The 15,494-nt window shown below is 35.5% G+C and overlaps 2 protein-coding genes across 2 annotated transcripts; both read left to right on the forward strand.

The window, feature by feature from the left end:
- The first annotated feature begins 1,913 nt into the window (after positions 1-1,913).
- LOC117326858 (betaine--homocysteine S-methyltransferase 1-like) lies at positions 1,914-8,221 on the forward strand. The gene is made up of 6 exons (XM_033883642.1): positions 1,914-2,150; positions 3,238-3,432; positions 4,289-4,400; positions 5,277-5,455; positions 6,840-6,921; positions 7,090-8,221. Exons 1-6 carry the CDS (start codon positions 1,914-1,916, stop codon positions 7,359-7,361), a joined length of 1,077 nt encoding a protein of 358 aa, XP_033739533.1. The 3' UTR covers positions 7,362-8,221.
- Positions 8,222-9,661: 1,440 nt separating this feature from the next.
- Positions 9,662-14,784, forward strand: LOC117326859 (betaine--homocysteine S-methyltransferase 1-like). Its single transcript, XM_033883644.1, has 6 exons — positions 9,662-9,674; positions 11,703-11,893; positions 12,470-12,664; positions 12,919-13,030; positions 13,721-13,899; positions 14,593-14,784. The coding sequence occupies exons 1-6, from the start codon at positions 9,662-9,664 to the stop codon at positions 14,782-14,784; spliced, it is 882 nt and encodes a 293-aa protein (XP_033739535.1).
- The last annotated feature ends 710 nt before the right edge of the window (positions 14,785-15,494 follow it).

The following is a 15,494-nucleotide window of genomic DNA, read 5'->3' on the forward strand; positions in this document are numbered from 1 at the left end:
AAGCAAATATGATGCAAGAGTACCACTGGTGAACGCTTTCTTAAAAAGTCTGCTGAAAGCATGCAGCATCGACCGGGCCAAGATCAACTGAATTTTTACTACAGAACATTTCAAAGTAAACGGAGGTAGCGCTGTGTGAAATTCAGTTGAATAATCACAGTATCAGGTGTATTTGTCTTATCTATGTGTAAGAAGGTCCATTAAAAATACGTACTATAAATCTTAATCTATTCACAACTTATATATATACAAGGGTCATTATTGACAAGTGATCTCCTTTATGTTAAGGATTTTATAGAAACTAATGTAGTATATGTCTATTTTATGACATCATGATTAGTATATATACACATGCCAAGCTGGGCGGAGAAGTGCACAGATACATGTGTATGCAGCATTTACAAATAAAGTATACGGAATGTAAATATGTTGATGGTCTCAAACAAGGGACTTTAACAACCTGAAAAAATAGCCACTTGACAATACACGTGTGTGCTGTAAGTGCATGTGTATTATATATATAACTTAGCAACACAAATGACGAAGGAAGACAACTTTTTGACTCGTGCCCTGACCGGGCCTCGAACTCACGATCTACGGCACCCAATCCCCTAGCCAGAAATATCCGCAGCTTATGCCGCTGCGCCACATCGGCGTTCTAACAATATGTACATCATATATATGTTCCATCCTTCAATTAAGGTGAGTTAGGGGGGAAAAGTTTGCTAATTAAAAGGGAATGTGAGAGAAATCTTGTCTTTCTATACAAATGTAAATATTAGAAATTGTCCGGAAAATAAAAAAGATAATGATGAATCTTAAATGATGTAATTATAAAGATAGGGAGCCACCCTGTCATGGAAGTGATCATGGTATTGAACCTCCTGTTGATATACAATAGTAAGGTTCCATTCCCTATTCAACGCCAAAATATACTGAGTAACATCTTTTGGAGCGTTCGGCCTATGTCGTCTCCTTCTGTCCAACTCGTCCTATAAATGTTCTGTCGGTAGTTGGTCAACCTGAAATTTAACGTCGATACTAAACGTCAATTGATGAAATTTTCACAACAACGTTATTACATTCTATAACATCCTTTTTGTTTTCCACAAACCTGGCGTTTTTTTTTTATTACTACACGGTACATTAAAGGGACGCTTTACTCCAAAGTATAGCCCTTTGATTTGTTTATGACACGAAGAGGGAAAATAAGACAAACTCCTAGGGATGTCAAGTGATGTTCTTGGAAATTCAATTTCGCATGCAAATTTACAACAACTGATGTAGAACACCTTCTTTGCGGACTAAATAAACTGTTGTAGAATTACAATGATTAATCTCGCTATTACTATATTCTTCGGCAAATAACGTTAGAGTTAACTCTGAATGACAAGTAAATTGAATCAAATACCGGCCATTTTTCGATGACTACAGTGATGAAGAGGCCCTCCTAAAGAACCCGACCGATTTAATTTGCATATACGAAGACATGTTCCGATAAAAGAAGACATCCCCATTCCGACACCCTAATGCAAATAACACGGAATTAAAGAAAATATAAAGAATACACTATGTTTAAATATTGATCTTATTCCACAAATATGCGAGGTGTGTGGTACAATCTAATGAACTTTGGATCACTTTAAATGCGCAAACAGAAATAAAGTATAAAAAAAAAAAAAAAAAAAACAGTCTAAAATAAGATTACTGTCGTATTACTCCGATACAGCAATCCGAATTGACGGGTTTTAGTTTTAGTATGTAAACCTATGAACTTCATGATCAGCCAATCGTAACCGTAAACCCAAAACCTTATGGGGAAACTTCGCAAGCTCATTCACGTTTACTCGTTACCGGTCAGTCAATGAATTTCTGTTCAAAATATATCATTATCTATTTGTACAATACGAGAAATGTACCCCAATAAACAAATTTCTTATTCTTACTCTTATCTGAAAGGATTGTTGGAGCGTCTTGCAAATGGCGGACAAGTTCTCATTGCGGAAGGATATGTAATAGAACTGGAGAGAAGAGGTTATCTGCAGTCCGGAGGTTTTATACCGGAAGTAGTTTTAGAACATCCGGAGATTGTCCGAGGACTACATCGAGAGTTTGTACATGCTGGCACCGATGTGGTAGAAGCATTTACAGTAAGTTTATATCTTTTTTACCAGCCGCTGTAGTGCATAAGTACCATGTTTGAATTATCATCGGCAAGTTATACATGTAACCAACCGCTTTAGTGAATAAGTACCATATTTAAATTATCACCAGCATGCAGTGCATTGATATCAGCTGTTGTAGGGAACTGGTGTGTAGCTTAGGCTTTCTTGCAATCAAATAATTATATCTAGTTTTGTATGAACGAGCATTTATTTCATTAAAAGAGATGAACGAGCATTTATTTCATTAAAGAGAAAATGAATTAATTATGTTTTTTATGTATTCTTATAGAATTAGTAATATCATTTGATGACCGTTTTCTGTTCCTATCACAGTCCTTATGGTTGTGCATATTACATGTATGAGAATGAATGTATGAATTAATGGTTGGAAAATGAAAATAATTCAAAATGAGAAAAATATTTCTCTCAACCTGGACAGGGATATCCGCATTTTTACCGGAGTAAGATTTTCTTATCTCACCCTAGGGATAAGACAATATGCACGTGCTCTTTCAACATGTTCTTGTTCTCGATAAGGTGACGTCACTATTACTTACGACCCGGAACGTTTTAATGCTAAATATCAATATTATTCACAAAAGAAATCAAAATAAGTATTAATTATCAGAGTTAAGTGAGTGTTTGATATTCTTTTTGACAAGCTAATCGGAACTATATTTTGTATGAAATCAACATCGTAAGATGTAAAACCTCTGCTGCAGTCTTATCACAACTGTCACCCGCCGTCCACGTGTTGTTGTTTACATACGTTTGAATTTGCTTCACACTTTGTTTTGAAAACAGGATAAGAAAAAAATAATCATTCACCCCTTTTTGGGATGAGATGGGGGATCCCAACTCTCGAAGGTAGATTGTTAAGATCCAAAACACTCGGCAAGCCTCGGGTTTGGGTATTCAACAATCCCCCTCATCGGGTTGAGATCTTCCTATCTTACCCGAAAAGGGATGAACGATTCCATTACTCCTTTCAAAGATTAGTGAGTTGAATATATGGCTCCAAACCCTGGCATTTATCATATTCACACCATGATATATGTAAGGTATATTTCAGTACTACGGTCATAGGGAGAAACTGCGAACAATCGGACGTGAGGACGACTTAGAGAGGCTAAATAGAACAGCTCTTAAGATCGCGCGAGAAGTGGCAGACGAGACTGGAACTTTGATGGCTGGCGGACTTTGTAACACTAACATATATGACAAAGATGATGTTACTACACATGACCAAGTCAAGGAGATGTTTAAGGTGAAGTAATTATGGATTACAAATAAGGCCATCGATGCAAATTACCTTAAAACATATCAATAATGAAAAAAAAAAATGCATAAACATGTTGTATGATATATTTTTTACCCTGAAGATGACGCAATGTATGAATCAATACCGTAGTTACTCATAATATGAATTCAAGCCAGAAACATTGCCTTTAATGGAGAATCTATATGTACATGACCTGCAGGAAAATGTGTCATGCATGCATGCGCAAACTGAAGAATGGTGGACAGGCGATCAATGCCACGCATCAGAGACCCAACGTTCATCAGACAGACTGGTTGCGGCAGCGAAGGTAATGAAAAGGATATCGGAAAATCAGGACATCATCTACGACTAACAGAGTCAACACGAGTCTGTTGGATGAAAATCAAAGATAGACTAAATGTGAAAAGACATCACGATTTGGCTGTGAAAGGTCTCAGCATTTGAAAAATAATGCCATGCTTTCTTTTCATCTGGGGGAAGAGATAACTCATTGCACGCAGGGCCGGTTTACCATCTATTATTAGATGTATATTACTTTCTTCGGAACTTATGAATTGTTCACGGAACTGAACAGGTTTGACGGCAATAAAATCAATATACAACAATAGGGAGATTATATAATTTGATTTGGTAGTTCTATATCTATAAACAAAAATGATTGTGTTCTTACAATCATCTAGGTTTAATATGTACAAGAATAATTCTGTGTTACCCTTTTTTTTTCTTGAATAAGACACACTTTAATAAGTTCAATCTCCAGATGTTAAGTTTAAGATGTGTATTATTCACATATCAAACGCTCATTACATTTTTATTACATTTTCATTTCGTATGACCACAGGAACAGGTAGAGTGGGCGGTGGAGGAGGGGGTGGACTACATCATAGCGGAGACAATGAGCTACTACGGGGAGGCTAAACTAGCGCTGGAGGCAATAAAACAGTATGGGAAAGGTAGACGTAGCAATACCCATCATTGTGTTTGAGAGTCCATTTCTTATTTATTGAATGATAGAATTTTATTACTATAGGGATGTTTTAGCTGTAAAATAAATCATTCTTCGTTATTTCATGAACAAATCTAGTTAACGCTATGATGATTTGTTGATTAATTTTGTGCTTCTTTTTATGGAATTATATATTTCAAAGTATCAGAAACAGAGAAAACCGACAAGCAGTTAAAGCATAATTTGGACGTCAAAACTGAACAAGGGCAAATATGAACTTTTAGATCTGTATCGATACCGATGAAAAAGTGGGGGGGGGGGGGGGGGGGGGGGGGGGGGGGGGGGGGTATACCATTATCTTCACCATCAAAACATGACGTTAAGAAGCTGATATTTAAGATTTCATGTTTCATTGCAGTCTGAGAAAGGGGGGGGGGGGGAGGGGGGGATTTAAAAAAAAATTCTTATAGTCTACTTGATAAAACTCGATTCGATTTTTTGTTTTATCTTTACAGAATCTAGTGAACGTGGAATTCTCACGTTTTTATCTATAAAATGTGTGAAATCAATTCCTACGGAAAGAAACCGTATCTCAGCTACACTTGTTGCTTATCAAACTTGTTCTATTACAGCTTTGTTCTGATGAATATTGCATACCATACGAGTTATTATAGGACATAATAAAAATCATGTCTATGGAAGGGAAACATGTGGTGTTATTTAACACAAAAGGAGACACTGTGTAATTTTGCCTGTTAAACATTTAAGAATCAAGATAAGATAGCTAAATTATACACACACGCACACACAAAATTATGAAATGGCAACACTTAAGCTTGATTTCTCTATCTGTCATGACTTCTAAAATTTGTTTAAAATAAAGGTGTCCCAGCCGTGATAACTATGTCAATTCATGTACCGGAAAAGACGGTGGATGGACTACCAATAGCTGAGGCATGTCGTAAACTAGAGGAGGAGGGAGCGGCCGTAGTGGGTCTAAACTGTGGGCGTGGCCCAAGGACAATGTTACCTACAATCAGAGATATAAGGAAAGTATGCAAGGTAAGTGGTATAGCGGGCCAATCATCACATTAGACGAGTATATAAACAGAAAAAAATATATAAAAGTTTTAAAGTAAATGTGAGGGTTAGGATAAGACGGCTGCAACTGAATCATATAATCTCATCTTATTATCTCTACAAAGAGGGATTACACATGTTTGTACATTAAAAACTACAATACTACGATTTCTACAACAATGAGAAATTGCAGATGTATGTCTTTTAAATTAGCTGTAGCTTCAAAAATAGAACAGTCGCAAGGTATTGGTATTAACGAACAAGACCCTTCATATTGATTTACAATCAGTGCTTAATTGGGCAATATTTTCTGTGATATATTCAGTATAAATTTGCCTAAAGAAAATTGTTTCAGTAAGAATGAATCACTCAACATATACATCTCTATTATCATTTTAACATTTTAGGTAAAGAATACAGTCAAGTTAAACCTACACTTTTACGATCGAAAGCATGTTGTATTTATGTCAGTTTGGAAAGAATAATTCCTCATCTTACAATCTGTTTTACAGATTTGACTAACCACTATGTAAGCATGATATCTTTTCGCTGTCAATACACACACAGCATAACTCAACACAATGGAATCGAGAAACAATTTAGACGAGAGAAAAGTTTGCCTTTAAATCCATTACACATGTATTAATTACCATTTCTAGATAGTAACATTCCTCTTACTACGGTAATTCATATGTCCAAATTGATTCGATATTCAAACACGCTCCCTATTTTCAGTATTTCCGTGACAAATATTGACTACTGAGGTAGCAGTGTACAGTAAAAATGGTCAACTCTGAAAAATAAGGCACCTGATTTAGATATGTAGAAATTCCAAGTTAACCCTACTTATTACTTACACTAAAGTATATATCTGTATGATATACAGCATTTTTAATTTTGATACAGTTGTTAAGGAAAGGATTATTTTTTTTCCATATTTTCAGACCTGTGAATACCATGGCAACCACATCAAAAACAAACTTTGCAAATGCAAAATATCATGATATTTGACAAAAAGCCACAATTCCCGACACTTTTTTTTCCTGAAACCTATATGAAATTAAACATCATATCTCTATTCCACATTTGGAATATTTTGCTTAATAAAAATAAATAAAATAAAAGCAAATCACCAATCTGTTCTACTGTAGTGTAATACCTACAATAAAAACAGCAATACAACCTTCCGGGAAACATCTGTTTTTAAATGCCCTTTTATTGTGATGGACATCATGATCTTATCTGCAAATATTCTTATAAGCATCTCGTTGCACGCTTTCATTTTTTGTGCAAAAAAATATATTTTTTGTTCGTGTGTTGCCCTCGTTTTACCTTGAAGCTGCAAATATTGATGTATTTTTTACAGGGTCCGATAGCCGCCCTTCCCGTGACATTTCGGACTACAGATAAATATCCCTCGTGGATCGCTTTAAAAGATCCGGATACAGGTATATTAGTTCAGACTCCATGCTGTAAACAAAACTACACTACCATCATGAGCTAAATTTTGTCATTTAGAAATAGCAACAAATATTGCAATCTTATTCCAATATAAGGTATACACCTCAAATATGAGAAATTCAACAAGCTAAGATATGTTATAATTGTCTTTGCAGAAAAGGACGTGTATCCGACGAATTTGTCCTGTGTTGCATGTAGCCGGGATGACATCAGACAATTTGCAGAAGAAGCGAAGGCGATTGGTGTCAATTACGTCGGACTTTGCTGCGGAAATGCTCCATTCTTCTTCCGGGAGCTAGCGGAAGTGTATGGTCGGAAACCTGATGCGTGCAAATATTCTCCCGATGTATCTGCAAACGTGATTGTTGGCAAGCATACAAAACATTCACAAAAAATGAAGGAAATTGTAACAGCTGACAATATTTAAAGGTCCGACTAATTGGTTTTACTCACTGGAATTTCTACTTCGACAAGTTTACTCGGGATAATGATCATTAAAGAACAAAACGACGTCGATATTTCAGGAAATTAACACAGCGAACTTATCTTACAATCACAGACCATTTTCAACTATTTCAAAGCTGAAACTTCTCGCATAACAATAATTCCACAGCGGACATTTTCTACTAACTTAAACTATACTACAAAATGCATGTTCACATAATATACTAATAAAACAAGTCAGAAATTTAGTAAATCAACGCAGAAATTAATTAGGAGTTTGTTGCTGTATTATATTGTTAATTTCTAAAAATCGCCAGTTAGACTAAAAGAAGAGGTATAATTTACTGAAACTGCATTTTTTGTTTTTTAGTGGTTTGTTTAAATTGATGAGATATAACAAAACAATATTAACAACACGATGTACGAATAAAGTTTTACGAAAAAAAAACAAGCCAGGTTTAAGACTTCTACTTTCACATTGTCATCGCATTCCTGATCGTAATTGGCATATGCTGTTATGGCAACGATGAAGATCGTGGTTTTGCCATGATATTGCATTTACCTACTTTTACTTATAGTTGACAATATACTACACGATACATTCTGTCTGAAATTATCAGCATAACCAATCAAATAAATTATAGTCCGTTGCATTCGTGTTTAAATTTTGATCGTTTTTGTGCAATCTTTCGATACTGAAAAACTGAGTTCAAAAATCGCACCATAAACATTAACATCGAAAGCTATTTTTTCCTAAGTACAACCATGTTTCCAACATGCAAAATGATAAAAAAAAAAAAGGTTTTTGGTTACGATATTGTGTATTGTTTTACTTTTAATGTGTATTTAACACATACAACATTGAAAACAGAGAAATAAAGACAAGAAAGTACTGGTGTTGTAATTAATGTGTCTTAATAATGTAGGACAACAATAACAGTGATACGTAATCCATCACATTCATCATATTGGATAATGACGCAAATTGTAATGTAATGCAGATATAGCACTAGTGTCGTGGTAGAGAACACACTTTGTTCTTGAAAGTTCTTGAATTGTATTGCAACAGAGAAACCGTGCAACATCAAGAAAACGTACCCATACGCTCTCATGCGTGTGAATTGGCAAGGCATTTGCATAATAGTTAGAACAGCGGTATGATTATATTACATATATATATAGCTAAATCTATATACATATCATACAAACTACAGCACTATAATGTAATTAGATACTGAGAACGGCTGTCGCCAATGTAATCAACTTGTAGAAGATTTGCATAGATACAGTGTTAAAGTAAATATATAGAAAATACTGAGACCATGATGTTTCTCACGAAGCGCTAAGTAACGCAGACCTGCGGCCTTGGGCCACTGATTCTTAAAGGAACCACGGAACCGATTGATTTCCTATAGCCGTTAATGTTAACGTTTATCACTGTCCTGCTTGAATGGATTTTTAACACTAGACCATTAGTCTCGTACACCTATAAATAGAACATTTAAAACTTCTACCAATCTGGGTAGGGGTGTGGTTGAGGTGTGGTTGGGCGAGGTTGGGGTGGGGTGGGGTTGGGGTTGGATTGGGTTAAGGGTGGGATGCAAAAGCCCCAATATTCAATATTATAGTTTTCAATATTGATTTCTTTCATATGCCTCGACATAGATGCTAATGTCTTTTTTAACCATCCATGACATATTAATGATGTTTTTTGTGTCCTTTAGCTCCATTTTGATAAAAGAGCTTTCTATATACAATATATATTACAGCTGTTCAATATGTTTTTATTAGAGCAGACACGAATTACTCATAAATGTTTACTCACCAGATACCAGTGTGGTGTTATGGAACCTCAGAGATGTCTTTCATTTGACAAATGAAGTAAATCTCGATGGCGACAATGTTAATTAACACGGATTGTACAAAAGATAAACAAGATATTTCATCACCTTTAAATACAAATTGGAGCGTTAGATACAGTACAGCCAAAATTAAAAATAACTAATGCAATATGCAGCTGTTTTGTCTTTTTAGGGAGATGCCATACAGTAATGCCTATGATTTAAGTGTCGATACGTAATGAATTGTCTTCGTCATAAACCTGCATCGTTACTTAAATACCCGCGAAAAAACATACAAAAATTGATGGCACAAAATGAGTGTACTACGAAGAAACCCTATATACCCCTTCAGACGTTCCATATATTTTTGCCCATGTGTTGCCACCGTTGGCTGTTCGCATACACCAGACAGATAAAGAGGGATTCCGCGTTCTAGAACAAAATGTCATCAAAAGGTATGTACATGTTTTGACATTTTATTACTTTAATTTTATTCACGATATAATACGGCATAGTGTATTATTTTAAGGACATAAAAACCGTTCAAAGTACTCAATCAGGACTGCTTGATGTTAACAGAAGATAATAGTTTGCCGAACTTTCTGTCGACTTGTACATACTTGTGGGATATATCTATTTTATAAAATTATGGTTCAAATATATATGCATTAATCACGCTTTGATGGGAAGTGTAGATATATTCACCCTTTAAAGAGAAGGTTTACGTAATGTATATCTTATCAATTATCTCAAATAAGGTACTGTTACGACACAGGGATAATAGCCACCTTAAAAGCACATACATTTTATTTTGAAAACGCCTATTTTCACAGCTGAAAAGAAGTACAGTATATCGTTTTGCCTGCATTAAAATCTGACTCCAAAAACAAAACATTAAAAAGATAAATAAATGACTAAAGCAAAAATAAATAAATAAAAATAATGCAAGACATGTAAATATCCTTTTACACATATGTTGCATTGTTGCATCATGCTATTCAGCAATGCTTATGGGATCAAATGTATGGCCATTCCACAGGGATATTGGGGAAATGCAAACTAAAGTTACTTAAAACTACCAAGACTAACTAAACAAATCAAAGAGGTTAAAAGAAAAGGTAATGCGACATTCGCGATTGTCGTGCGCAAGCGACGAAGAGTGTCAGCTTGTGTTAGCTATTGAAATGCCCTGTGTGTATGCAAAGATAAGATAAATCAATCTGAACAAAAAAATCATGTGACCTTCACTAGGTCAATGCGAGTTGTTGAAGGTCAAAAACCTGCGTTTCACGTGACGAAATGGTGTATATATGTAATACCGGTGTGAGTTTCTGTTTAACATGATAAGAAATACTCATAAAAATCTATCTCCTGAGAAAATTAGTTCAAAGCAAACGTCAGATCTACATGTACGTTTGAGTACAGCTTGTAATAGTTTTCCTCCTGTGAGTGTTGACACATATTAGATGTAGCCAGAAGATTTGTTGGTGGTGTCACCAGAAAAAAACACAGAGCAAAGCAATGAGCTATATGGGGACGGAGGGTATGTGATATCACGATCAAAAGAAAAACCACAATAATATCATGTGGGTTTGTATTCCCAGGGTGAGGTAATGTTTTTATTATTTCATAATGTTCTGTTTGTCATAAATCATCACTACAAGAAAAATTATATAACTTTATTTATCACAAAAGCGCTAGACCATACCCCCAAAATAAATTCTTACTTGAAGGTAACGTTTCTTAACTACGATTCTCCCTGTAGCCACTAAAGATTGACAGAAAATTGCAGCGTTTTTCATCCTTGTTTTGAAAAAAAAATTGTTTCCAAAAAGTCTAGATTTCGGGAAAATTAACAGGAAAAATTATAGTTATATTTTCCAACAAATCAACTGATGGCGAAAAGATCAATCACAGCAATTTTCATGAAAATCGGTTCATTAATTTCTGATTATGTCATATCTCATTAAGTTAATTTGTGAATAGCGGTTTCGTCTCAGAATACAATAATTCAATTAGGTAATATCCAGAAAATATAACAAAAATAATAATAATAAAACAGATTAACAAAAAACTAAAAAAAATTGAATTCTAAAAATATAATTATGGAGTTAAGGCACCCACTCATCCATAATTCGGACACCCGTTTTGAATATTATTGATTGGTTACCTCACTTCGGGATTTTTCACAAACTTAGCCCTTCACATCACTGATGAGTCCAATACAATGTGAAATTTGAAAAAAATAACACAACATATTCGAATATCAAATCGCTCTTTTATCACTCCGAGACATCTAGCGACATTTTGGGCTTGACGCTGACACCGACATGGAAGCTTGTGGAAACATCAAGAGATTATGTACGGTTACTCGTTGCAATTAATTTAATGAGCGTGTGTTTGAATATATAATTATCTATTACATATAAAGAGAAATGTATCTCCATTGAATATATCTCTTGATCTCTTTTTTAATTAATAAGGATTGATTGAGCGTCTAGAAAATGGCGGACAAGTCCTCATTGCGGAAGGATATCTAATGGAATTGGAGAGAAGAGGTTATCTGCAGTCTGGGGGATTTATACCGGAAGTGGTTTTAGAACATCCGGAGGTAGTCCGAGAACTACATCGAGAGTTTGTACATGCTGGCACCGATGTGGTAGAAGCATTCACAGTAAATATATACCTTATTTACCAGTCGCTGTAGTGAATTAAAATCTTGCTTAAATTATTACCAGCAATCAGTGCATTATATACCAGCTGTTGTATGGAATATATTTGTAGCTTAAGTTATTATCCACGACCAAATCAGTATACATGTATATAGTGGAATTAATTTAGTTCTATATGAATAAGGATTTCTATCGATGAAGATATTTAATCATTGTTTGCTACCTTAGCATTTAGGTTTCATTTGTGAAGCAGCATTTTGACAAAACAATTATTTTTAAGTTTATAGAATAAGCCATGGTATTTCATATCGGACCGGCGTTTAATATTCCCCTTGCAGTTTTATTGTTTTACATATTGCATGTATGAGAATGAATTACTGAAAGTAAAGCGAGTACATAAGTGAGAAGCGAGTGAGAAGGAGACTTCCTGTCTGAGGCTACATTTTGTTAGTGAGATAAATCAAGAGATCCCAAAATAGGCATTTCACAAGTAATACTGCGGGAATAAAGCAACTGAACCCTATCTTATAGATATGAGAAATTAATGTAAATCTTGCTGTATCTAAGTTGTATTTCAGTATTATGGTCATAGAGAGAAATTGCGAACAATCGGACGCGAGGGCGACCTAGAGAGACTCAATAGAACAGCTCTTAAGATCGCGCGGGAAGTGGCAGACGAGACCGGAATTTTAATGGCTGGCGGACTTTGCAACACCAACATATATGACAAAGATGATGTTACTACACATAACCAAGTCAAGGCTATGTTTAAGGTGAAGTAATCACGGATTAGAAATAAGACCATGGATTCATTGACTTCACATTAATCGAATTTATTTCAAACTTACAGCTTGTTTTTTTAGAAAAAAATCATCTGTACGATATGTTAAATAAAAAAAATTGTATGAATTTTGGAAATAAGACACAATGTATTCGATTTTATCGGATCTCCAGGTTAAAACTACAAAATATCAACGATATGTTTTTCACATGTTGAACACAACATTTTTGTTTCGTACGACCACAGGAGCAGGTAGAGTGGGCGGTGGAGGAAGGGGCGGACTACATCATAGCGGAGACAATAAGCTACTACGGGGAGGCTAAACTAGCGCTAGAGGCAATACAGAAATACGGAAGAGGTAGAAGACCTAATAGTCATTATTGTGAGAGTCCTTGTCGGATGAATGATGATATCTTATTGATATACGGTAGTTATAACTACTAGTTATAGAGTTTGTCGTTTTTTTTGTTTGTTTGTTGTTTGGTTGGTTTTTTTTTTTTTTTTTTTTTTCACAATCAGAGAAAGAAGACAGACAAGCAAACCCTTTCTAACGTAAAAATCAACTGAAATAGCTAAAAATGTGAACAATACATTTGCAGGGATACCGATTAAAACAAAAGTTGATAAATCTTCGATTTGATTCCTATTGATATCATTGAATGCTGTTTTCAATGTTTCGTTTCATTGATATTGATGAAAACCTAACTGAAACTTTCAAAACTAATTACAAGTATTTAAAAAGTAATTCAATTCCGCAAGCTTGCTGTTCTCATATCAATACTATTTATGTGTATCATAATCTTTCAATAGATCTTTAAAATTTATATTCGATACATATAATTCCTGCGGTTTGTTTATGACAAAAGGGAGAAAATTTTGTAAGCTTTCAAGGACAGATAATTGGACATATCTATATCATTGGTGACGTCACAAATTTGTTGCGTCATCCAGCAAAAATGAGGCCCTAACCAACAAAGCTCTGCTAGCTGTTTGCATGTGTGAACATAACATTATGTATGTTAGGGCAGTTATTTATGATTACGTAAAGGTGCCCCAGCAGTGATAACTATAGCATGCTATGTACCGGACAAGACGCTTGAGGGGCTACCGATAGCCGAAGCATGTCGTAAATTGGAGGAGGATGGAGCGGCCGTGGTGGGTCTAAACTGTGGACGTGGTCCAAGGACAATGTTACCTACAATCAGAAAAATAAGGAAAGTTTGTAAGGTAAGGGGCATACTAAGCTTTATACATCTCTGTATAGAGAAGTCAGACGGAGAAACACAACAACATGGCAAACATCTGCCACCATGCATTTGCATTGATACTACTGTATTTATCATATATATAAGTTTATTCTGAATAGATACATTTCATATATATTTGTCACGCTTAAAGAAAATAAATAACATGAACAATCAAACAACAGAATAATGTAATTCTAAGATTTAGATGTGAAAATTGATATTTAAAAGAAAATTATACATGTGTCAAATTAGAAATATTTTTACTTTGTATGCTAGATGTTACATGGCAGACTGGCTGTGTGGATACAGAACAAGATATTTATGCTTTCTTGAGAGAAATATCCCTTGCCTAGAAAGTTCCTTCGTTGTTGTTCAGTGAAAAATTAAAGCAGTCCTGAATTGTAACTTTGTAAAGTTAAATAATGCACCTGCACCCTCACCTTAACAACAGCAAATATGTATATAACTACATTGTTAACAAGTACTATAGGCGCCTCAACAACACTGTATATTCCAGATAAGTATAGTTACTAATGCTTCCTCCAGAAGGTTCATTATATAGGGCAGGTTTGTAAAGATTGTAACCAAAGTACAAAGAGAGACTTTTCCGAAGAAGAGGTGTGCATAATAGCTGAATTGAACAAGTTCTATTGCATAATAATTAATCTTACAGGGACCGATAGCCGCCATTCCCGTGGCATTCAAGTCTACGGATAAGTGTCCCACGTGGATCATTTTGAAAGATCCGGACACAGGTAAGTCAGTCCTTAAACAGGTACGACTAGGCATGGGTAAATCTAGGATGGACACGGGGATAACCAAACACGAAACTGATGAGTCTAAACATGGGGTTACTTCACAGTAGACTTGGGGATATCCAAACCCGAAACTGGTGAGTCTAGACATAGGGTTACTTCACAGCAGACTTGGGGATATCCAAACTAGACACTGGTCAGTCTAAACATAGGGTTAGTTCACAGCAGACTTGGGGATATCCAGACCAGAAACTGGTGAGTCTAGACATAGGGTTAATTCACAGCAGACTTGGGGATATCCAAACCCGAAACTGATGAGTAGTCTAAACATAGGGTTAGTTCACAGCAGACTTGTGGATATCCAGACCCGAAACTGGTGAGTCTAGACATAGTTTAGTTCATAGCAGACTTGGGGATATCCAGGTATTCCTAGACATAGGTACTTTCAGAGCAGTCTCAGAGAAATGCGAACCAGAAACGGGTGAGTCTAGTCTCGGGTAAATCCAGAATAAAGTCGAGGAAATCTAGATCTGGGCTGAGTTTTACTAAGCATCTTAAGTAACGGAGTTTGGTAGGACGGAGATTTAACGTAACTTAAGGTTACGATACAAATCGTAACTTAAGATGCTGAGTTAAACTCAGTCCAGGAACTGGTGAGTCTAGACATGTTAACGTAAGTTCAAAGCAGCCTCAGGTAGGTCAACACCATATACTATTTCACTTCGTGGCCTGCCTAGTCTCAGCTATATTCCGACCTCAGGTTTTATTGCCATCCTTCTCCATCTGAGGTCGTCCGCTGAGTGTTGTGAATTGTGATGAC

This window comes from Pecten maximus, chromosome 5 (genome assembly GCF_902652985.1).
Source record: "Pecten maximus chromosome 5, xPecMax1.1, whole genome shotgun sequence".
Lineage (NCBI taxonomy): Eukaryota > Metazoa > Mollusca > Bivalvia > Pectinida > Pectinidae > Pecten > Pecten maximus.